Source organism: Chiloscyllium plagiosum, unplaced genomic scaffold, assembly GCF_037043375.1.
Source record: "Chiloscyllium plagiosum isolate Xiang-an unplaced genomic scaffold, Cpla_swu_hap1 HiC_scaffold_10, whole genome shotgun sequence".
Classification (NCBI taxonomy): Eukaryota; Metazoa; Chordata; class Chondrichthyes; order Orectolobiformes; family Hemiscylliidae; genus Chiloscyllium; species Chiloscyllium plagiosum.
The window spans coordinates 112335584-112358074 of NW_028270148.1; the positions used below are offsets into that span (position 1 = coordinate 112335584).

Genomic DNA, 22491 nt, shown 5'->3' on the forward strand with positions numbered 1-22491 from the left:
AGGGTGGATTGGCCATGGTAAATTGTCCACATTGTCTCAGGGATGTGTAGGTTAGGGTGGATTGGCCATGGTAAATTGTCCACATTGTCTCAGGGATGTGTAGGTTAGGGCGGATTGGCCATGGTAAATTGTCCACATTGTCTCAGGGATGTGTAGGTTAGGACGGATTGGCCATGGTAAATTGTCCACATTGTCTCAGGGATGTGTAGGTTAGGACGGATTGGCCATGGTAAATTGCCCACGGTGTCCCAGGGATGTGCAGGTTATGGTAGATTGGCCATGGTAACTTGCCCATAGTGTCCCACGGATGTGTAGGTTAGGGTGGATTGGCCATGATAAATTGTCCATAGTGTTTCTGAGATGTGTATGTTTGGGTGGATTGGCCATGGTAAATTGTCCATAGTGTCCCAAGGGTGTGCAGGCGAGGTGGATTAGCCATGGGAAATGCAGGGTTACAGGAATAGGTTAGGGGTAGGGTGGGACTCAATGGGCTGAATGGTCTGCTTCCTCTCTACTGTAGGGATTCCAAGATTTATTCCTGGCCACTTAGCTAATTTGCAGTTACCATGATAGTGATAATACTTTAAGAAGGTATTGGATAATACAACATTATTATTCTTTCCAACATGTGTTTGAAGGCAGCTGTACGCATACCAAGTGAAATTATTTGTAGTAATTTGAAATAAAAAGCATAAGGGTCCACATAATTTAATGTTAACTGTGAGGTTTATTCAAAGAAGTCAGAAGAATGGATTCCATGCACAGCTACATTTACAGAAATAAACTGAGATTGCTTTTTGGAGATCATGCTTCCCACCCCCTCCTGTCCCATGCCATTCAGTCCTGGTGTTTCTCAGGCATACGTGGAGGTCTAGATCAGCAGCTAAAACTCTCCTTAATACAGTACCATCACTGGCTACCCACTCCCAGAGGGTACTGTTGGTTTCCAATTGGCTAGCAGCTCGTTGAGATAGGACTCCCTCCTGGACAGCGGTGGAAGACCTGCCTCATGATTTAAATGCCCTTCATTGAAAGATTAAAGTAGAGCCAGTAGGCCAGGTTGGGGGAGTGGGATTAACCCTCAACATTCTGGCAGAGAATGCTCTCTGCTGATATTCATCTCCTGTTCATTCAGATTACATCGATTAGTTAAATTTAGGGTCGTATTATCCACTTTTGACATGAAAGAAGGTTTATCACCAATATCTGGGGCTAGTAATGCAATCCGCATATTGGTACTGTTTGGACAATATTTGCAGTTGGGTAGGCTTCAGTGTAAAATGCTAACTGCATAGTTTCCTCAGGATCTGGATGTGTTTCGTTTGATACAGACGATTGGATGCCTAATGTATAATATGAGAACACTTTCCAAAGGCAGGCACCAGGTATAAAGCACAGAAAATATGGCGAGGGTCAATGGCGCACCAAGTAAGGGTACTCAGACCAGGCAAGCAGTATACTGTTCAGGGATGCTTGAGCTTTTTATCAGTTCATTGTAAACTGACAGCCTGCTTGAAAATGGTTAAAAATCACACAATGCCAGGTTATAGTCCAACAGGTTTAATTGGACGCACTCACTTTTGGAGCACTGCTCCTTCATCAACCACCTGATGAAGGAGCAGCGCTCCAAAAGCTAGTGCTTCCAATTAAACCTATTGGACTGTAACCTGGCATTGTATGATTTTTAACTCTGTACACCCCAGTCCAACACCGGCATCTCCAAATCATGCCTGAAAATGGGCTGTGTGTGGCTGGAGTGCTGCTCTGTATCACAGTCAAAAAGATGGTTTTGTATCAAGACTCTTAGAAAACCCAGTGTGCTAATCACCCCAAATCAGGCCATTTACTGTCTTCAGTGCCCAGTTTTGAACAAGAGCTGACAGCTTAAGATTGTTGTAGACAAAGTCAGTTCACAGATTTTGAGAAAAATGCTGAAAAGGGATCATACTAAAACCTGGAAAACCTGGAAAATCTTAGCCAGTTTATTGGGTAAAGAAGATAAGGACTTTTCTTTGTTCTCATGTCATACCTCACATGGGAATAGTGAATGATTATAAGCTTCATAACTTATAAAAAAATGTACAATGTTATTATCTGCTTTACTTGAGCTCAAAAGTCAAGCTCTACTTGTATTTCATTTATTCATACTCACTCCTTCCTCAGTTTCTTATCCCTAGACCGTTTCAGGATTTTGGTACCATTCTGATACAATTCTTCCATTTTCTGTTCTAGCCTGCTTCTCTCTGTTTCTTGCTGATCTGTTATGTCCAAGATGTCACAGATGTTTAACACTGAAAATGCTCAAGCAATTACTTTCATACTTTGTGCGCATTGAGCAACGATGTGATGTGCAGATTTAGCAATAATTCTTTGTCTTTCGAAAGTGCTCCTATGATTTTTTTTAACATAGAACTCCAATGAATATTTAAAGTAATTGTTTCAGCATACTTGACCTCATATTGAACTCTTCTGTATTGTGTTTTCATTGATAATGAGACATCATCAAACCACAAATCATTGTAAGTGGCAGGACACAATAGATTGAGATTTGTAGGTTATAAAATCAGAAAATGCTGAAAATACTCAGCAGGTCTGGCAGCATCTATTAGGAGGGAAAGACACAATGTTTCAGATCTTTAATCGTTTAGAATAAGAATCAAAGGTTACTGATTTAAGGGAGTTGGCAAAATCTCTAAACGTGACAGGAGGAAAACCTTTTTAAGTGCATCGACTGATTAGAATGTAAAATGAGCTGCCCAAGGGTACAGTGAATGCAAATACAACCGGGACTTTCAGTAGGGATTGCATATCACCTGAAAGAAAGGAAAGGAAAATAACCAGAAGGGGAAAGGACAGGATTTGAACTACCTGAGTTGCTCTCACAGGGAGCCAGCACAGACATGACAGGCCTGAATAGGCTCCTGCTGTTCAGTAACCATTCTATCCTAGAATGTGACTCCTGGAGCACTTGTTAATCAAAAGCTAGTAAAATTAGTAAAGCAATGAGTGTCATTTATTCTTTGTTTTAGCAGTCCCCAAAAATGACATTACAGATGCTGAAAGAGATAGGGTTCTGAGAAACACGTAAAAGGTTGAAATGTTAGCTCATTTTGATTGTTTAGGTACCAAAATATAAAGCTACCTTGGCTTCTGAGACTCTTCCTGCCCTTCTTTCTTGTACAGTTTTCTCACCTTGTGAATTCCATTTAGAATCATTATTTGTCTCTTGCGATTTTTTGTCATTATCCTCATTTTCTTTTACACTGGATGAAGACTGCCCATTCTGGTCTGTTGCTGACCTGATGGTTTCTTCTGACTCACTGGGAACATGATTTATTTTTAATATCTCCTCCAGTTGCATGTCAGCATTTTCATCTTCCATGTCCTGAAACATAGGATTATTTGGGATTGATTCGAACATTGATAAGACTGACTTTGAACACATTTTTTGTATGATTTCTCCTCTATTTTACCCTCACCCCATCTCTAAGAGTTGGTAGAATGTAGTTCGACAGATACAGCAGTCTGTCAGTGCCTAGGCCCCAGTGTTCACTTCAACCTTAAGTGTATGACTTCAATCAAATTACAGTTATAGATCGAGTTGAAAGCTAATCTAAAAGGGCCTATCAGTTTTGACCAGTTGCAAGATCACTCTGGGTATCTTCATAACTTTAACAGAATTTATAAAGTTTATTATAATAATTTCAAAAGAGTGATACTTAAAGTTTGTGCGAAGATTTGGAGCTCGGGTGCTCGTTGTTGTGGTTCTGTTCGCCGAGCTGGGAATTTGTGTTGCAGACGTTTCGTCCCCTGTCTAGGTGACATCTTCAGTGCTTGGGAGCCTCCTGTGAAGCGCTTCTGTGATCTTTCCTCCGGCATTTGTAATGGTTTGAATCTGCTGCTTCCGGTTGTCAGTTCCAGCTGTCCGCTGCAGTGGCCGGTATATTGGGTCCAGGTTGATGTGCTTGTTGATTGAATCAGTGGATGAGTGCCACTTTTATATTATGATTTAATAGTGGCACTCATCTGATGAAGGAGCGTCGCTCCGAAAGCTACTGTGCTTCCAATTAAACCTGTTGGACTATAACCTGGTGTTGTGTGATTTTTAACTATTATATTATATATTGTCCTACTATTATAGGACAAGCCAAACAGAGAACAGCTAGGGAATTCCTAGAGGCATGGCACTCATCCACTGATTCAATAAACAAGCACATCGACCTGGACCCAATATATCGGCCACTGCAGCGGACAGCTGGAACTGACAATCGGAGCGGCAGATTCAAACCATTACAAATGCCGGAGGAAAGATCACAGAAGCGCTTCACAGGAGGCTCCCAAGCACTGAGGATGTCACCTAGACAGGGACGAAACGTCTGCAACACAAATTCCCAGCTCGGCGAACAGAACCACAACAACAGAGTGATACTTAATAAAGGCAATCTTTTTTGGGACACCTGCTCATGACTTCTATCTGATTGCATGCCTGTCTCTTGCTCTGTTCTTGCTGACTGAAGTTTATTTTCCTTCATCCTATCTTTTTCTTGCTGGGTACCTGGCTGCTGAAAAGTTACAGCTTATTTAACCATGGCTAGCCCTTATCTTTATAGAATCCCTACAGTGTGGAAACAGGCCCTTCAGCCCACCAAGTCCATATTGACCCTCCAAAGAGTAACCCACTCAGACCCATTCCCCTACCCTATTACTCTACATTTACCCTGGCTAAAGCATCTAACTTACGCATGCTTGAACACTATGGGCAACTTAGCTTGGCCAATTCACCTGACCTGCACATCTTTGGACTGTGGGAGGAAACCAGAGCACCTGGAGGAAACCCACACAGATACAGAGGAGAATGTGCAAATTCCACACAGACAGTTGCCTGAGGCTGGAATTGAACCTGTATCTCTGGTACTGTGAGGCAGCAGTGCTAACCACTGAGCCACTGTGCTGCCCTAGCGGTAGGTCAGTGGCATCCTGGAGCTCTGAGTTGTTGCATGATCAGTCTCAGATTGTTAGTGTGTGATCAATTTCTGATCGGTTTTTAGAGCTGATGGTTAGCTAACTGATATTACTTTCTGTGATCTCCTGACTGGGTTCCCTAAGATGTCAGTAACTTTGAAAGTACAGTACTGTCTTAAGAGTGTTTTCTTTGTTCCCCACAGAGATTGGAGTCACATACTTTAACAAGAATCCTCAATAGCCCATATGACATGATGACCAGCAATCAAACCTTACTATTATACTCCTTGCATTAATAAACAGTCTCTTAGTAGTACAGAACTTCGGGACCACTGAAACAAAACAAGATCTGTTTTCCAAGCTTTTCATCTAGTACTCGTCAGGACTGAATCACAAGAATTCTGAGTCTCAAAGGGAGCTTAAAAAGAGGGTGCTAATTGGTTGGTAAGTGGACTCTGGTTGGTAGAGGCATTGCCATGGAGATTGAACCAGTTAATTGCCAAACATTTGCTTAAATTCAACGAGGTAAAAACAATGACTGCAGATGCTGGAAACCAGATTCTGGATCAGTGGTGCTGGAAGAGCACAGCAATTCAGGCAGCATCTGATGAGCAGCAAAATCGATGTTTCGGGCAAAAGCCCTTCATCAGGAATAAAGGCAGAGAGCCTGAAGCATGGAGAGATAAGCTAGAGGAGGGTGGGGGTGGGGAGAAAGTAGCATAGAGTATAATAGGTGAGTGGGGGAGGAGATGAAGGTGATAGGTCAGGGAGGAGAAGGAGGAGCGGATAGGAAAAGGAGCTAGGCAGGTCGGACAAGTCTGGACAGGTCAAGGGGACAGTGTGGAGCTGGAAGTTTGAAACTAGGATGAGGTGGGGGAAGGGGAAATGAGGAAGCTGTTGAAGTCCACATTGATGCCCTGGGGTTGAAGTGTTCCGAGGCGGAACATGAGGCGTTCTTCCTCCAGGCGTCTGGTGGTGAGGGAGCGGCGGTGAAGGAGGCCCAGGACCTCCATGTCCTCGGCGGAGTGGGAGGGGGAGTTGAAATGTTGGGCCACGGGGCGGTTTGGTTGATTGTTGCGGGTGGATCGGAGATGTTCCCTAAAGCGCTCTGCTAGGAGGCGCCCAGTCTCCCCAATGTAGAGGAGACCGCATCGGGAGCAACGGATACAATAAATGATATTAGTGGATGTGCAGGTAAAACTTTGATGGATGTGGAAGGCTCCTTTAGGGCCTTGGATAGAGGTGAGGGAGGAGGTGTGGGCACAGGTTTTATAGTTCCTGCGGTGGCAGGGGAAAGTGCCAGGATGGGAGGGTGGGTCGTAGGGGGGGCGTGGACCTGACCAGGTAGTCACGGAGGGAACGGTCTTTGCGGAAGGCGGAAAGGGGTGGGGAGGGAAGTATATCCCTGGTGGTGGGGTCTTTTTGGAGGTGGCGGAAATGTCGGCGGATGATTTGGTTTATGCGGAGGTTTGTAGGGTGGAAGGTGAGCACCAGGGGCGTTCTGTCCTTGTTATGGTTGGAGGGGTGGAGTCTGAGGGCGGAGGTGCGGGATGTGGACGAGATGCGTTGGAGGGCATCTTTAACCGCGTGGGAAGGGAAATTGCGGTCTCTAAAGAAGGAGGCCATCTGGTGTGTTCTATGGTGGAACTGGTCCTCCTGGGAGCAGATACGGCGGAGGCGGAGGAATTGGGAATACGAGATGGCATTTTTGCAAGAGATAGGGTGGGAAGAGGTGTAATCCAGGTAGCTGTGGGAGTCGGTGGGTTTGTAAAAAATGTCAGTGTCAAGTCGGTCGTCACTAATGGAGATGGAGAGGTCCAGGAAGGGGAGGGAGGTGTCAGAATTCAACCCAGGTAAGTTGACCATGTAGGGTGAACCAAGAAAAAGCCGTGCCTGAAGCTTTCATTGGGTTGAAAAAAAATGGAAAAGGAGTGGCACTTTCATTCTGTTTCATAGGACTGAGTCCCGTGTGTGAACATATGTAGTTTCTAGCTCGTGAAAGTGAACCTCACTGCAAGCCTCACTGATAATGTTACATTGGTCATTGATGCCATTCTTAGCACAAATGTAATTGTTGAGTAAGTTTTGTCTAATCATGAATCATGTCTAATGTTGGACCTGATATTCTGAGTTTTTCAAGCATGGGCTGCTTGTGTATCATTGTTACTCTGTCTGTTCAAATAGCCAAAAGGGCATACTATTTGACACAATCTACCAGTTATTGGATGTATAGTCAACATAGCTTCAACTGAAATTCATACTTCTTATTTGCAGAACATCATTTGGCTCGACAGCCCGTCCTGTTAATGGAGAATGCCACTTGTGTTGCAATAGTAATGACATGAAACAGTTAAATTCACTTATTACTCAAATTTCTGAGATACTTTATCCTTCAATGGTTATTCAAGATAGACCCGCCACTTTTCAAAGTGGCAGCTTTGAGCCCATTCATTCATCTGAACTCAATATTTGTGTATGCGATCCCAGCTCTTTAACTCTTTTTTTTTAAATGATCAAAGTGCCTTGCAGAAGCAAAGAAGTTTAACACTGAGCCACATGAAGAGATATAAGGCAGGTGACCAAAAGCTGGCCAAAGAGGTATGGTTAAGCCAAAAAAAGGAAAGTAAGATGGACAAGGGAGGGCACTAAGGAGGCATTTCCAGAGCTTAGGTCCTTGTCAGCTCACAGCACTAGCTGTCGAAGGTGGAATGATTAAAATCAGGGGTGCACAAGATGCCACATTTGTAAAACTGCAGTACTTTGAGAAGGTTAGGCGAAAGTGGGTACTGCAGATGCTGGAGATTAGAGTCAAGATTAGAGTAGTGCTGGAAGATCACAGCAGGTGAGGCAGCATTCGAGGAGCAGAAAAAGAGCTTTTGTCCGAAACGTCGATTTTCCTGCTCCTCGTATGCTGCTTGACCTGCTGTGCTTTTCCAGCACCACTCTAATCTCGACCTTGAGAAGGTTGTAAGGCTGGATGGGATTAAAGATAAATGGACTTAAGCAATGTCTTCTTTATTTAAATGCTATTTCCCCCATTTAAAAAATCAATCAATTTGTCAAACCAGACCAGCCTTTACAAATCTAGATTAGCCCACTTTCTAAACCAAGTGACCAGCAAATTTGCTTTTTGTTTCGAATGCTATTACACTTGCACAACATTGAATACTATTCCTCTAACCTTTGGTTTCAGATGAGGTTTGTTCATTTTGTACAGTTGCCTTCATAGTTAGTTATAATTTTCATCACTGAAAGCCTTGCATTACAGTATCTCGTACTCCACCTTTTTTCAATAAAAACTAATTCAGTTTTGAAAGTCTTTCTTCATGTTTAAAGTTTATGTCCTGAAAGTACCTTCGCTACACTTAACTAAATGTTCTTAAACATCTGAATATTCTTTTGACAATAAGACATCAAAATGTACATTTTGCTCCCACGTAACCTTATTAATGGTCTAAACAAATAAAAATGTAATCACATTTACAAAAGAAGAAATGTTTGAAGTAATGTAACAGAACAGTTAAGCATTTGCTTAGTATGGAGATGACTCACCTCCTTTTCAGCAGGACTGTTTTTCTTTTTCGTTGTGCTGCTGTCTGTGTCTATGAATAAAATCAAAATGAAAAGAAAGTTAACTTTCAAGTTCTCAATGCAAATTTACAATTAAATTAGTAGAGTTTTAAAAGCATTATAAGACCATTAAAGATAATGGATAGGAAAAGCATTCAATCCAGACTGGGTTTGAACATCAAACTCAAATGTGAGAGGGCAGTATCTAACCAATAATATTACAATCACCAAAGCCAGAAGTCACATGACACCATGATTTAGTCCAAAAGGTTCATTTGAAATCACAAGCTTTTGGACCACTGCTGTTTCATCAGTCTTCACCTGACAAAGGAGCAGTGCTCTGAAAGCTTGTGATTTCAAATAAGCCTGTTGGATTAAAACTTGGTATCGTGTAATTTCTGACTTTGTCCACCTCAATTCAACATTGGTACCTCTACATCATTAAAAACCCAAATGATAATTCTTGTAAAGCTAATATTTTCCCCATGACAGTGCTAAAGACGAGGCAAAATTAGAAAACTTTTACTTAATGTTAGAAATGAAAACTTCAACAATCTCCAAAATATATCTCTTCTGAACATTTTGCCTTAGAGGATCTCAGGAAATATATCATGTTATTCTAAATTGTGTAATTCTTCAAACTAGGCTGGATTTTCCAGCTAATCTTTTGCACATTCTCTCACCCTTAAACTATTGTCAGTAACAACAATGAACTAACATTTTTACAAACTGTCTATTGTATCTTGATATTGCTATTCTGATCCGAAGTTTCGGATTTTTCAAGAGTTGTTTGTTTTGCTAGACAACATGCTTATGACAGTGTGACCAATGTGTCCATTGCAAGATGGTTCAAACCTAGTTAGTTCACATATTTAACAACATTAGGGGAAAAGGTTACATGATTAAGCTTTTAATGGACTTCATGAGACAGAGAGTAAAGTAGTTAGGTTTGTTGACAATAAGCTTGGTAGAAAGGCAAACTGTGAGGAAGTCACAAAGAGACAAAGACAAGTTGAGTGGACAGCAAAAACGAATGTGCACAATTACTCACTTTGGTCATTGAAAGAGCAGAATTACTTTTTTAAGATGCTAACTTGTTAACTGTTGGTCCTCAGAGAGAATACTAAAGGCTAACATGCAAATGCAGCAAGCAATTAGGAAGACAAATAGTGTGTTGGAGTAGGACTGGAGAACAAGAATAAAGGAGTCTTGCTTTCATTATACAGGGCTTGTTGCGATCGCACCTGGAATACTATGTGCAATTTTAGTCTCCATATTTAAGGAAGGCTATCCTTGATTGGAGGCAGTACGGTGAAAGTTTACTAAATATATCTAGAATGTCCTATAATAGGCTGAGCAAATTTGGTTTATATTGTCTGGAGTTAGAAAAATGAGTGGCGATCTTATTAAAATATTGAAGATTATGAAAGGGCTTGACTGGGTAGATACTGAGCTGTTGCTCCCCCTCACTGGGAAATCTAGAACAAGCGAGCACAGTTTCAAGATGAGTATCCAATCATTTAGGACAGATATGAGGTAAGGTTTCTTCATTTAAACAAGTGAATTTTTGGAATTCTCCATGCCACCATCAAATATAAACAGGAAAGGTTTGGGGGGATATGGGCTGGGGGCAGGCAGGTGGGACTAGTTTAGTTTGGGATTACGGTCAGCAAGAACTGGTTGGACCAAAGGGTCTGTTTCCATGTTGTATGACTCGATGACTTGAAATATATTCAAAGCTGAATTAGACAGATTTTTGATTTCTCAGGAAAAAATGTAGTGCATTGTGCTTAACTTTTTTTATGTTATCTATCACACCCTTATGAGAACCTTTAACTTAGTTGATCAGATCAATCTCCTCCATTGCCTAACTTCTATTGTCATGTTTAATTTGGTTGCCCTGTTAATCTACCGACTCATGGACATAACACCTTCAGCAACGTTGTTCTCTCTGTGATGCACCCCTATTTCAAGTAGGGAAGGTAAAGTTGGCATAGTCCCAGAGGATCAAAGGACCGTAGATTCTCATTAAAGACCATAGAATCACAGACTCTCATTAAAGAGAGCCAACTGGTAGTGAGTTGCACCAGACGGTCACCACACCTAAGGTAAGGGGCAAGGTTGACAAGGCATGACCTTCATGGTGATCTCAGCCAGAGAGGGTATTGAACTTCTGCTGTCAATGTGACTCTGTATTCAAAACCAACCATCCAACTAATTGGGCTAATTCTTTCCCTCACACCATCAGGAGTGACAATGTTGTTATTCTTTTATTAGGGTGTAGGTTTGCTCACTGAGCTGTAGGTTTGATATCCAGACGTTTCAATACCTTGCTAGGTAACATCATCAGTGGCGACCTCCAAGTGAAGTGAAGCTGTTGTCTCCTGCTTTCTATTTATATGTTTGTCCTGGATGGGGTTCCTGGGGTTTGTGGTGATGTCATTTCCTGTTCGTTTTCTTAGGGGTTGATAGATGGTATCGAGATCTTTGTGTTTATGGCGTTATGGTTGGAGTGCCAGGCCTCTAGGAATTCTCTGGCATGTCTTTGCTTAGCCTGTCCCAGGATAGATGTGTTGTCCCAGTCGAAATGGTTTTTTTCCATCCGTGTGTAGGGCTACGAGGGAGATTTGTATTTGTGAGCAGCAGATGTCTGATAATGGCAACTTTAAAAGTCTGATAATGGCAACTTTTATTGCAAAGCAGGAAAGGTGAAGAAAGGAGAAACAAATGTGGGGAGCATCAGAAATAGAAGGCTTCTCAGCAATGTGATTCCTGCACAGTTGTACCAAGTATAAATGAGGCTTTATCAGAGGTCGTGTTACAGTAAAGAAAGAAAGGCCATGCAATATGCCTCTATATGGACCTCTGACATATTACATCCTATGCAGATGTATGCAGCACAAGCCATGTAAATATATTGGGATTCTATAACTGTGGCAGGAGTATTGCCACCTCGCCACCCCAAAACACTGAACATGCAGAAATACAGCATTGTGCAGAGATACACCTCAGTCCTGCAGAAAAAATAAACTTACTCTGCCCACTGAGTGAATGCTGAGAGCCATTTATCACCCTTATTGCACAGTTGAGATTATTGGGAAGATAGGAATACAATTTGGATACTATTCTAAGAGTGACAAAGGACTACTCTTCTTAAGCTTTCAGACAGGAGTATATTGTTGAAACAGAAAACTGTTAACAGATGGTGCAGGTGTGATATTGATGTAGCAAAGGACCATACAGCAACATGTCTGCACCCTTGATTGTTCAATGCCTGGCTTTCTTCCTGTGCTAAAAGGCAAGAAAGAGATGCTGAGAGCTTGTAAGTTCTGAATGAAGCAGCGATGTGCTGAGGCAAGGCAGGGATGCTGTGAGAGCCCATGTAAGTGCAAAGTCAATGAACACTAAGATCCCTGAGATACATCCTGTTCAGATGCATCAGATAGATTTGTGTTCTGTACACAAAGTGACTTGGCAGGAACATTTTAACATAAGGTGTTAAGGAGCTTCAACTGAGGTGCTGAATTGTCTTCCAAATTAGTTTGAGATTGGCCATGATAATGTGGTGAGGTTGGTGTTTTGCCAATACCAACTTTCATAGCTAAAAGGTGGAGACAGTCACTACCATGCAGTAAGCCAATGGCATGTTCAGAAATGAGGGTCAACATAGAGTTTACCTAATTTCCTTTTGAAAAATATAATAGCTTGGATTTTTTTTTAGATTAGATTAGTTTAATTAGTGTGGAAACACTGTTTTTATTACTGAAAAGAACTGTACGGAATGAGTTGCTAGAGGAAGTGGTGGAGACTAGCATTATTGCAACATTTAAAAGGCATTTGGATGGGTATATGAATAGGAAGTGTTTGGAGGGGTATGGGCCGGGTGCTGGCAGGCGGGACTGGATTGGGTTGGGATATCTGCTCGGCATGGGCGGGTTGGACCGAGGGGTCTGTTTCCATGCTGTACAATTGGTGCTGTTTAGTCTCTCAACAATGCCGAGAGAATCACACACTGCATGTAAATAAGGAGAGACTAGCTGATAGGATGCAAATGCAAGGTGGTAGGGTCCCCATTGTTTACTGGCAAGATTTGCATTTGGCCACCAAACTCTCATAGGGAAAATGCGACTTTTTTCTTCACATTGAGAATCTATTTTTCAACTCTTGCTGTATTCTCCCAAACTTCCCATCATTACCCACAGCACTCAAGGGCTGGGAAAATTCCACTGAACAACATGGCTGTTTGTTCAACATCCGGTTGAAATAAGTTCCAAATTTTTCTCACTACAGAGAAGACCATGCCCACTTCAGGCTGAGCACAATAGTTTGCAATGTCGACTCCCTACTGAATCCTGATTTTAATTCTGACCACTTATCACCTACTTCCATCACTATAAAAATTATCCTCCTTTATTTTTGTTCACTTGGAGGATGTAGGTGTCACTGGCTGGACCACATTTTATTGCCTGTCCTTAATTGGTCTTGAGAAGGTGATGGTGAGCTGCCTTCTTGAACTATTGTAGTGCTGTAGATAGACCCACAATGTCATAAGGGATGGAATTCCAAGAAGTTTTTGATTTTGACCCTACTCCTGAAGCATCTTTGCCTTTGTCACCTTCAGACTCAACTATCTTAATATTCTCCTAATTGGTCTCTCACCCTTCATAAGCTTCAGTTTATATAAACTCTGCAGTCTGAATCCTGCATTGCAGACTTCCTCACATATCATCCCTGCCCTCCCAATGGCTTCTAGTTGCTGAGCAACTGAAATTTCTCATCCATGTGCTTGAATCCCTTTGAACTGCTTGCACGGAATCATTTTACAAGTGAGTTAAACCCAACAGAATCTCTTATTCCACAGGTTGTCTGGGGTTTGTTTCTTCATTCTCCTAAGAGAGAAGTGAGTGAAATATATGCCAATTTTTAACAAACATCGTAACATTGAGTGAAAACAAAACAAAATCTTTACTGATGGACAAAGATGCTCCTTATTAATATGACCATTGCAACAAAGTGACGTTGGAATCAGTTTTATTACAGAAATAGACACATTCATAAATACAGTATTCGAGCAATTCTGCCAGCATAGTGTGAAATGGTGGGATAATGTTCCATGATTCCCACTGTACCTTAATTAAAACTATCATTTCTTCTGAGAACAATCTGGATAGGCCTGACCTCAATTTGAAAATGCTCTTTTTAGTATTAAAAAACTTGATTTCCACAGCATTTTGTAATACCGATAAATGTCCTTGGAAGTATAATTCAGAAAACAGACAAAGAATTAGGAGGGTTGACCAAAAGCTTAAACAGTGATTTTCTTTCATATGTTGTTTGTAATGAGGCAAGAGAAGTGATGAGGATTAGGTTGAAACTGTCACTTGTAGGGGCCGAGATATCAGAAGAGACAGTCTCCAGTAGAAGCACAATGAGAGAGGAGAATACACAAGAAGACTGAAGAAACGCGATGATGAGGGATCTACTTGAGGCCATTAATATAAGACAAAGAAATCCAATAAGGAATTTGAAAGAAACTTCTTTACCTAAAGAGTGGTGAGATAGTGGAACTCTCCACCACCACAGCAAGTGGTTCGAGCAAACAGTATGGATACATTTAAGAGAAGCCAAAACACACATATATTCAAATAAAACAAAATAATTTTAATTCTGGAAAAAAATGTGAAACAATTACAAAGAAAGCTAACGTGGTGCCACTATTTAAGAAAGGTGGCAAGGACACGCCAGGGAACTATAGACCAGTGAGCCTGACGTTGGTGGCGAGTAAGTTGTTAGAGGGAATCCTGAGGGACAGGATGCACATGTATTTGGAAAGGCAAGGACTGATTAGGGATAGTTAACACGACTTTGTGCACGGGAAACCATGTCTCGCAAACTTGATTGAGTTTTTTGAAGAAGCAACAAAGAGGATTGATGAGGGCAGAGCAGTAGATGTGACCTATATGGATTTCAGTAAGGCATTCGACAAGGTTCCCCATGTGAGACTGGTTAGCAAGGTTAGATCTCATGGAATACAGGGAGAACTAGCTATTTGGATACAGAACTGGCTCAAAGATAGAAGACAGAGGGTGGTGGTGGAGGGTTGTTTTTCACACTGGAGGCCAGTGCAGTGCCACAAGGATCAATGCTGGGTCCGCTACTTTTTATCATTTATATAAATGACTTGGATGTGAACATAAAAGGTATAGTTAGTAAGTTTGCTGATGACACCAAAATTGGAGGTGTAATCGACAGCGAATAAAGTTACCTCGGATTATAACAGGATTTTGATCAGATGGGCCAATGGGCTGAGGAGTGGCAGATGGAGTTTAATTTAGATAAATGCGTGGTGCTGCATTTTGGGAAAGCAAATCTTAGCAGACTTATACATTTAATGGTAAGGTCCTAGGGAGTGTTGCTGAACAAAGAGACCTTGGAGTGCAGGTTCATAGCTCCTTGAAAGTAGAGTCACACATAGATAGGATAGTGAAGATGTTTGGTATGCTTTCCTTTATTGGTCAGAGTACTGAGTACAGGAGTTGGGAGGTCATATTGCAGCTGTACAGGACACTGCTGAGGCCACTTTTGGAATATTGCGTGCAATTCTGGTCTCCTTCCTATCGGAAGGATGTTGTGAAACTTTAAAGGGATAAGCAAAGATTTACAAGAGTGTTGCCAGGGTTGGAGGATTTGAGCTATGGGAAGAGGCTAAATAGGCTGGGGCTGTTTTCCCTGGAGCGTTGGAGGCTGTGGGGTGACCTAAGCGGCTTATAAAATCATGAGGGGCATGGATAGGATAAATAGACAAGGTCTTTTCCCTGGCCTGGGGGAATCCCGAACTTAGAGGGCATAGGGTTAGGGTCAGAGGGGAAAGCTATAAAAGAGACCTAAGGTGTTGGAGGCTGCCACGATTGAAAGAAGGATGTGATTAAACTGGTGAGGGTGCAGAGGATATTCAGCAGGATGTTGTCTGGGCTGGAGTGATTCAGCTATGAAGGGCGACTAGATACACTGAGATTATATTTCTTACAGCAGAGAAGACTGAGGGATTTGATTAAGGTTACAAACTTCACAGGGTTAAAAATCACACAACTCCAGGTTATATTCCATCAGGTTATTGTGGAGGACACAATTGTAAGGCACAGAATTTATAGCAAAAATTTACAGTGTGATGTACCTGAAATTATACATTGAAAAATACCTTGATTGTCTGTTGAGTCTTTCATCTGTTCGAATACCATAATAATTCCACTTCTTTCATGTGTAAATCACAAACCCTTTTTTTAAAAGTTGCATTCTCAGGTTAGCTGTAACAATTGATGTTAGCTAGACAATATGTTGAAGGTGATAAAGGAGCGGCGCTCCAAAAGCTAGTGTGTTTCCAATTAAACCTGTTGGACTATAACCTGGTGTTGTGTGATTTTTAACTTTGTACACCCCAGTCCAACACCGGCATCTCCAAATCAAAACTTCACAGGTGCATAGACAGGTCAATAGGGAGAAACATTACCCCTTAGCAGGGAGGTCAATCACCAGGGGAGACAGTTGAACAGCTGAGGGTTTAGAGGCCATTTGAGGAAATCAAATTTCACCCAGAGAATGGTGCATATCTGGAACTCGGTGCCTATGATACCTCAAGATATTTAAGTATTTTGACAAATATTTGAAACACTATAGCATACAAGGCTACAGTATGCTGGAAAATGGGATTCGAATGGATGGATGTTTGATGACTGCTGTGGCCACAATAGGCTGACTGGCATCTTTCTGTTGAAAAATGTGGTGCTGGAAAAACACAGCAGGCCAGGCAGCATCCGAGGAGCAGGAGAATCGACGTTTCAAGCATAAGCCCTTCTTCAGGAATCTTTCTGTGTTGTAAAAACTCTCTGCCTCCTATCCTCTCTGAAGAATCTTCAGAAGTCAACAGAGTTAGAGACCAGGAGCAAACGCTGGCAAGAACGATGAGCAGAACGACCCATTCCATTCCAGCCTACCGAGTAACCATGAACTGAAGTCATTCAGACAGCAAAACTATCTGCAGGATGAATTACTACAGCAGGCTTGAGCTTGATGCCAGGATGTGTGATGACACAAGCTCAAGAGAAACACTTCAAATTGTCTTATAAAACAAAGGAATTCAGGTGCTGGAGAGCTGGAACTAAAACAGAAATTGCTGGAGAAACTCAGCAAATCTGGCAGCACCTATGAAGAGAGAACAAAGTTAACATCTCAGGTCTAGTGGCCCTCCTTCAGAATTGACAGCAACTAGGAATTTAAATTATTTTGTCTTCCAAAGCAGAATTATCAGTACCATTGACAGAGATGATTAATAGTAAATTGATAACCTCAACCACCTTCCCCCCCCCCCCATCCAGTGATCATGACTACCTACTTCCCAAGCCTGGTGGGATGATGAGGAGCAGCAGCACTATCAGTAAGCTGGAGCAGGGCCTGTCCCTGTGCAGTGCCATGCCCATCCTGAGCCTGGGATTCTGCACCAACGCCTGAGCATCCTTTCAAAACCAACTCCCCCTTCTCCACCTCCCGTCGCTAGGCAACCGTCGCCGGGCGACCACCGCGCCATCCTCCGCCAATCGGATGACCGGGCTGCACCCCCGACCCCTGACCCGGAACCTCATTTATTGACAACCCCGCCCATCAACCGGCTACCCATTCACCCCGGCTAACGGCCCATTCTCGAAATAGTTCCGTCTCTTTCAAACACCGCATCAAATGGAGATTTGCGACAGAGATTTTTAAAAATAAAATAGCGACGGTCTGCATTCCCTCTCCCGCACCGACTAAAACCCTCACGCGGAGCAATCGCTGCGAAGGCAAAAAAAACTTAGGCGTAATCGTACTTGATAGTTGGAGGGGGCGGGGATGGGGCACGGGTTCACCAATAGAGGATGGGGAGATATTGACGGACGTGCAGAGTGGCCAATAGACGCCGCGGGTGCGCGTGGAGTCCCCGCCTTGGGGGGGGGGCGTGGTCGAAAGCATCACGCTTGGTTGAGGGGGCGTTGCTGCCTGAAGAACAGGCGGTGGGTTTTGCTGTCAGCTTGGCCGGGAGATAGTGTGTCTGTGTGTGGGGATAATTTAAACATCTCTATCAGACCGAGGCACTTGGCTTTCTGTTACGTCGATTCCTGGAGTTCAGCAACACAAGGAGAGTGAAAAAAAAACATGCCCAAGGAGAAGAAATCCACAGGTGGGTATGTGTGTGTCTCGCTCTCTCTCTATCTGTCAGTGGGTCAGAGGGGCCATCATCTCTCACCTCACCCCTGTCACCAGGGTCTATTCCCCAGCCTGCCCTATTATTTTACTCGCCGGGTACAGAGGCTCTGGCTGCTCTGCTGAGGCAAGGCTTTCCTTTGGTTGTCATAGGAGCAGACTAGGCCTTGAAGCGCCTCCTGTCAAAAGAAAGGAGCTGCAGCTCACACACCTTTACAATATCGCTTGCACCATCCACAACTGGTCCTTTATCTTTTTGCCCCGATCTCTTATGCAAATGAAAAGATCCCTTTGTCTTGCACGTCCAACTGGGGAAAGGGGCGTGCAGCGTTTTTCTTTTCTCTCTAACTTGCGATGTAATATTTGTCCCAAATGTGCTTGCCTCTTTTGTAAGTGAATTGCAGTGAACCCAGTGGCTGTTCATCTGAATTATAACATTGCAGAATTTTCCAGTCTATAGTTTGTGCCTCTTCTGAGGTCCATGTGTTTGTGTCTGTGTGCCCGGAAGGAAAGGAGATCTGTCAACATTTACCACATGAAATAAGGACACCATGAGCTCAGATTATGAGAAATGAAGGTTGTAACTGGGAATTACATGGGCTCTGAGTAGACATTTAGTTGGGACTTCTAGTGCAGTTAATTTGAAGGGATAATAATAAATAATGACAGTGCCTTTTAATTGAGGTGTAATGCAGGTGTAGGATATATGATGCATCATTACTAATTTAGTTGGTGGTTTGGAACATAAAAGAGCAGTGAATTCTTTATGATCCCCAGCAGTTTTCTAAGATTGCATTTCAGTCTGCTCATTCTTTTGTTTTTGAGGCATTGATGTTGTGCATTTTTCAATTCTTTGGAATAGATAATATGACATAAATTGTAACTGACTGGTGTTTACCCTGGAGATACACAAAATTGCATGACAGTTGAAATATTGTTGCGTGTTCTTTTTCTGTGCAATTTCTTAACCTTTTGTTACTAGGCCAGCTTGATTTGGTGCAAAAAAAGAGGAGGCTGGGTTAAATTAGTAACCAAAATGCACAATGGCAGCAAGTAAGAATGTTCTAGCCTCGTATTTAGATTTTCTGGTCTGTATTTCTGGCTACAGACTTAGTTATCGCTATTATTTTGTTTTTTTTTGGTACAGCTCTATAATTTTGAAAACATTGTAAGATAAAGTGTGGAAATCACGAACTCAGCTGACAGAAAACAATGAGTTGTCATTGATCATTTTAACCTGTTTTGTTGACTTGCATCACTTCGCTATCTGTCAACAAGTGTGTTTATCTTTGAAACACCAGAATTGAATTAAGCCAGTTATGTGTAGCATGCACATTATGTAATGATCATTACTTGTTACAAGCATTGATAATTCTAAACACTCCTGCTTAATGATGAGTAGAGAATTGTTAGTGTTGTAGGGACTTGCAGGTACTGTACAATTGCAATATCTTAAATGTAGAAATATTGTCTGCTAGCATGTTGCAGATGTTAGTTTGCAACTTTTGAAAGTAAAATGGTTTGTCTTGTGTTGTACAGTGACATCGTTATGATATCGTGAAAACTAAGTATTATAAAATTCTGTTTGTTGCCATGATAATTTAGCAACTCTGTATTGAGTGTACTACTGAGCTCAGGTTTCTCCTGAGTCTAATTGTGGCCTTGCGAACACTTGCTTTAGCCAGGTCTCACTAGAATTTTGTGTTGAAGTAGAAACTGGACACTGAACTACCATAAAGAAGAAGCTACAGCCTCAGTTGTTAAACTCAGTCTATGCTGTCCTCTATTATCTGAGGTCAAGCAATATTGATAAAATGAAAGCTAATTCTGTTCAGTGGCTGTGAAACTCCTATATGGTGATTGTTAATCTAATGTCTATTAATACCAGGCCACTACCCAAACTGCATCAATTCAGGTTTTGCATTCAGGGGCACTGTGCAGGTTTACTGTAGGAAAACTGACTGTCACCTCTGTACTGTTTCGAGCCTGCATTTAGAACTTAAGGTATTTTGGAATATTACTGCTTCTTGCATTTGAGATGTCCAATTTGGAACTCTGTGATGTAGATGCTGAAATGGGGAAAATAACTCAAATGTCTCAGTATTTTATGCCTTGATCTGAACAAATAATTCATTTTGTGGTAAAGTGGAAGGAGAAGATAAATTAGTTGTAGAGGATTTCCAGTTAAGAGAAAGATGGTTGCCCAGTTATATTGTATTATGAAGGAACTTGACAGAAGCATTAAGCATTTGTGGTTGCACAGTTTTTCTTGCAATTTACCCCCTTCCCCCCCCCCCCCCCCCCGTAGTGTTAAGCCTGGTTGTGATGGTGCTAATCTCAAGTAATGAAGTTTCCATTTTGTCCAGTTACTCATCGATCATCAAAAGTCCATCGTCAAAGGTGCTATCAGGTGGCACTTGGACAACAGTAATCTGCTCACCAGCATTTGGTAATGGCTTCCATCAGGATCACATAACTCTGGATAGCATCGATCCAAATATAGACATAGGAGCTGAACCCCAGCAGTGAGTTGAGTGACTGCCCTTATCATTTAACTGAGTGTAGCATCAAGGATCCCTAGAAAAATGGAAGAGAGAGATGCACACGTGTGTGTGTGTGTATTTATAACATGTTTATGGATTCATATGTGTATGATAGATATAAAGATAGATTTGGACTGATAAGTGGCAATAATATTTTGTAATCATCTCCCAAAGAGAGAATCAATGACCTCCCCATAACATTCAGTGGCAGTGCCATCATTTAATTCCCCACCATCAACATTCTGGCATATGTATGTGTGCTCTTGATCAGAGATGTAACTGGGCCAACAATACTGTGGCTACAAGAACTGATGAAAGGTTAGGAATTCTGCATCAACTAACTCGCCTCCTGTCTCCCCCGTGCCTGCCCACCATCAATAAGGCACAGGTCAGGAGTGTAATGGAGTACTTAAAAATGTGTTGCTGGAAAAGCACAGCAGGTCAGGCAGCATCAAAGGAGAAGGAGAATCGACGTTTCGGGCATAAGCCCTTCTTCAGTAATGTTTACTCTTCACTTGCCTGGATAGATGCCAGTGAAAACAACCCTGAAGAAGTTTGACGCATCCAGGGCAAAGCATCTCACTTGATTGATATACCATCTGCCATCTTCCACATTCACTATTTTGCTATGACTTTGCATTGGTAGTGAAAGTGTACGATGTACAAGACCATGTGCAGTAATTTACTCTTGACTCCTCCTCCATTACTGCAATTGATACTGCTTAGAAGGATAAGGGCAGCAGACACAAGGCAAGGCACCATCTACCAAGACATACACTGACCCAACTTAGACCTGTATCATTGTTCCTGCGTTTCCGAGGAGTCAAAATCCGAGAAGTTGCTTCCTTAAAGTGTTGAGGGTGCATCATGCCTCAAGGATTGCAGTGATTCAAAAAGCAGTTCTTTTGGGCAGTTGGTAATGGGCAATCAATTTGAACAATGATCAATAAACAATTAAAAAAGCTGGAAATAGAGTATCGTTATGAAGGGGTGTTATTCCGACATGTATCTTGGACCTTTGGTCAAAGAACACTTTGCAAAGCAAATGGGACCGGCTACAGCAGAGAAAAATATTGTAATTGCAAAGAACACAAGCTGCTCGACTGCAGTCACTGAGGCTACAGTACTGTTTTGAGAGGACACATGACCCAGTTTGTAGACTTAACAAAGTTACTGGAGTTTGAACAGACAGTCAGGGACAGCCTTTGCTGTCTCTACCTTTCCCTGAAACCTCTTTCATCATAGTTTGAGGGTTTAAAAACTCATTGGAAGACATCACCACAAGTTGCAAAATGTTTGGTATGAGGGATATATAATAAATAGAGTTGACCATTGTCATGGAATTTTTTGATGGTTTTAAGTTTAAGCAGCAGTTTAGATCTCATACAGAAAATGTATATAACTGGTTAAGGATGGCTCACTGATAATCAGTGGATGATCAGCAGCTGGCACAGAGTGTGTTATCTCAATAAACTTTGATAGCAGCTTCTTGTTCTTGAGCCAACATGTAAGGAAACTGTCCCTTGGGCCCTCATCATCCTCTTGTGGCCCACCTAAGGGAGACAACTACTTGCTGAGGACTGTGCCTAACTCTGATCGTTTGTTGATATACCTGATTTTATTTTTAGGGGGTGGTAGTTTACATTATGCCAATCATCCATTTGAATCCTTCTAGCTGATGGACCCAGGATGACTATTCGCAACATCAAAACAGCTGTCACCCTTTTGCCCAACCCCTGCCTCTGCTCAAAGTCAGCTTACATTTCTGTGAGGGCAGACAATTTCACGCACGGGTGTTAGTGATCTGGTAATCTTCATAGCCTTTATCTTTAGCTTGCCGTTTGTTTATATTTACAAATGTCGAGCAAGGTTCAGAGCTGTCTCAGATAAATTTATTCAAAGTTTCTTACTTGGCAAAGGGAAAATGAGAGTATTTTTTTAAAACAAGGATAGGGTTTCTAAGAGGAAAGTTGTGAATCTAAGTCAGTGTCTCTAGGCAAAAAGAATTCAGCAGCTGTACCTGATCCAAGAAGAAATCCCAGTGCTCGTAGAATTATTTATTTTCTGAATTTAACTGTTACTTGGGCAAAGTACTTTTAGGATAACACCCTATAGAGTTTTAATCTGAACGTGGAGGTTGCGTGTGTGCGTACTTGTGTGTGAGAGTAGGTGATACTGTTCAAAA

The 22491-nt window shown here is 42.0% G+C and overlaps 2 protein-coding genes across 4 annotated transcripts in view; one reads left to right on the forward strand and one right to left on the reverse strand.

Annotated features, from left to right (window-relative positions):
- Window positions 1-17006, reverse strand: part of LOC122553097 (protein sel-1 homolog 1-like) — a 53760-nt gene extending 36754 nt beyond the window's left edge. The window contains exons 1-4 of the mRNA XM_087991759.1: window positions 16922-17006; window positions 8515-8564; window positions 3193-3385; window positions 2153-2258 (exon numbers count right to left, since the gene is read on the reverse strand). Of these exons, the coding sequence (XP_087847885.1) occupies window positions 2153-2258; window positions 3193-3385; window positions 8515-8564; window positions 16922-17006 (434 nt within the window). The remainder of the gene's footprint in view (window positions 1-2152; window positions 2259-3192; window positions 3386-8514; window positions 8565-16921) is intronic.
- A 545-nt stretch (window positions 17007-17551) lies between these two features.
- macrod2 (mono-ADP ribosylhydrolase 2) overlaps window positions 17552-22491 on the forward strand; it is a 946626-nt gene continuing 941686 nt past the window's right edge. For all 3 annotated transcript variants that reach the window (XM_043696641.2, XM_043696642.2, XM_043696644.2), the window contains exon 1: window positions 17552-17740. In XM_043696641.2, the coding sequence (XP_043552576.1) occupies window positions 17716-17740 (25 nt within the window). In that variant the 5' untranslated portion in view covers window positions 17552-17715. The remainder of the gene's footprint in view (window positions 17741-22491) is intronic.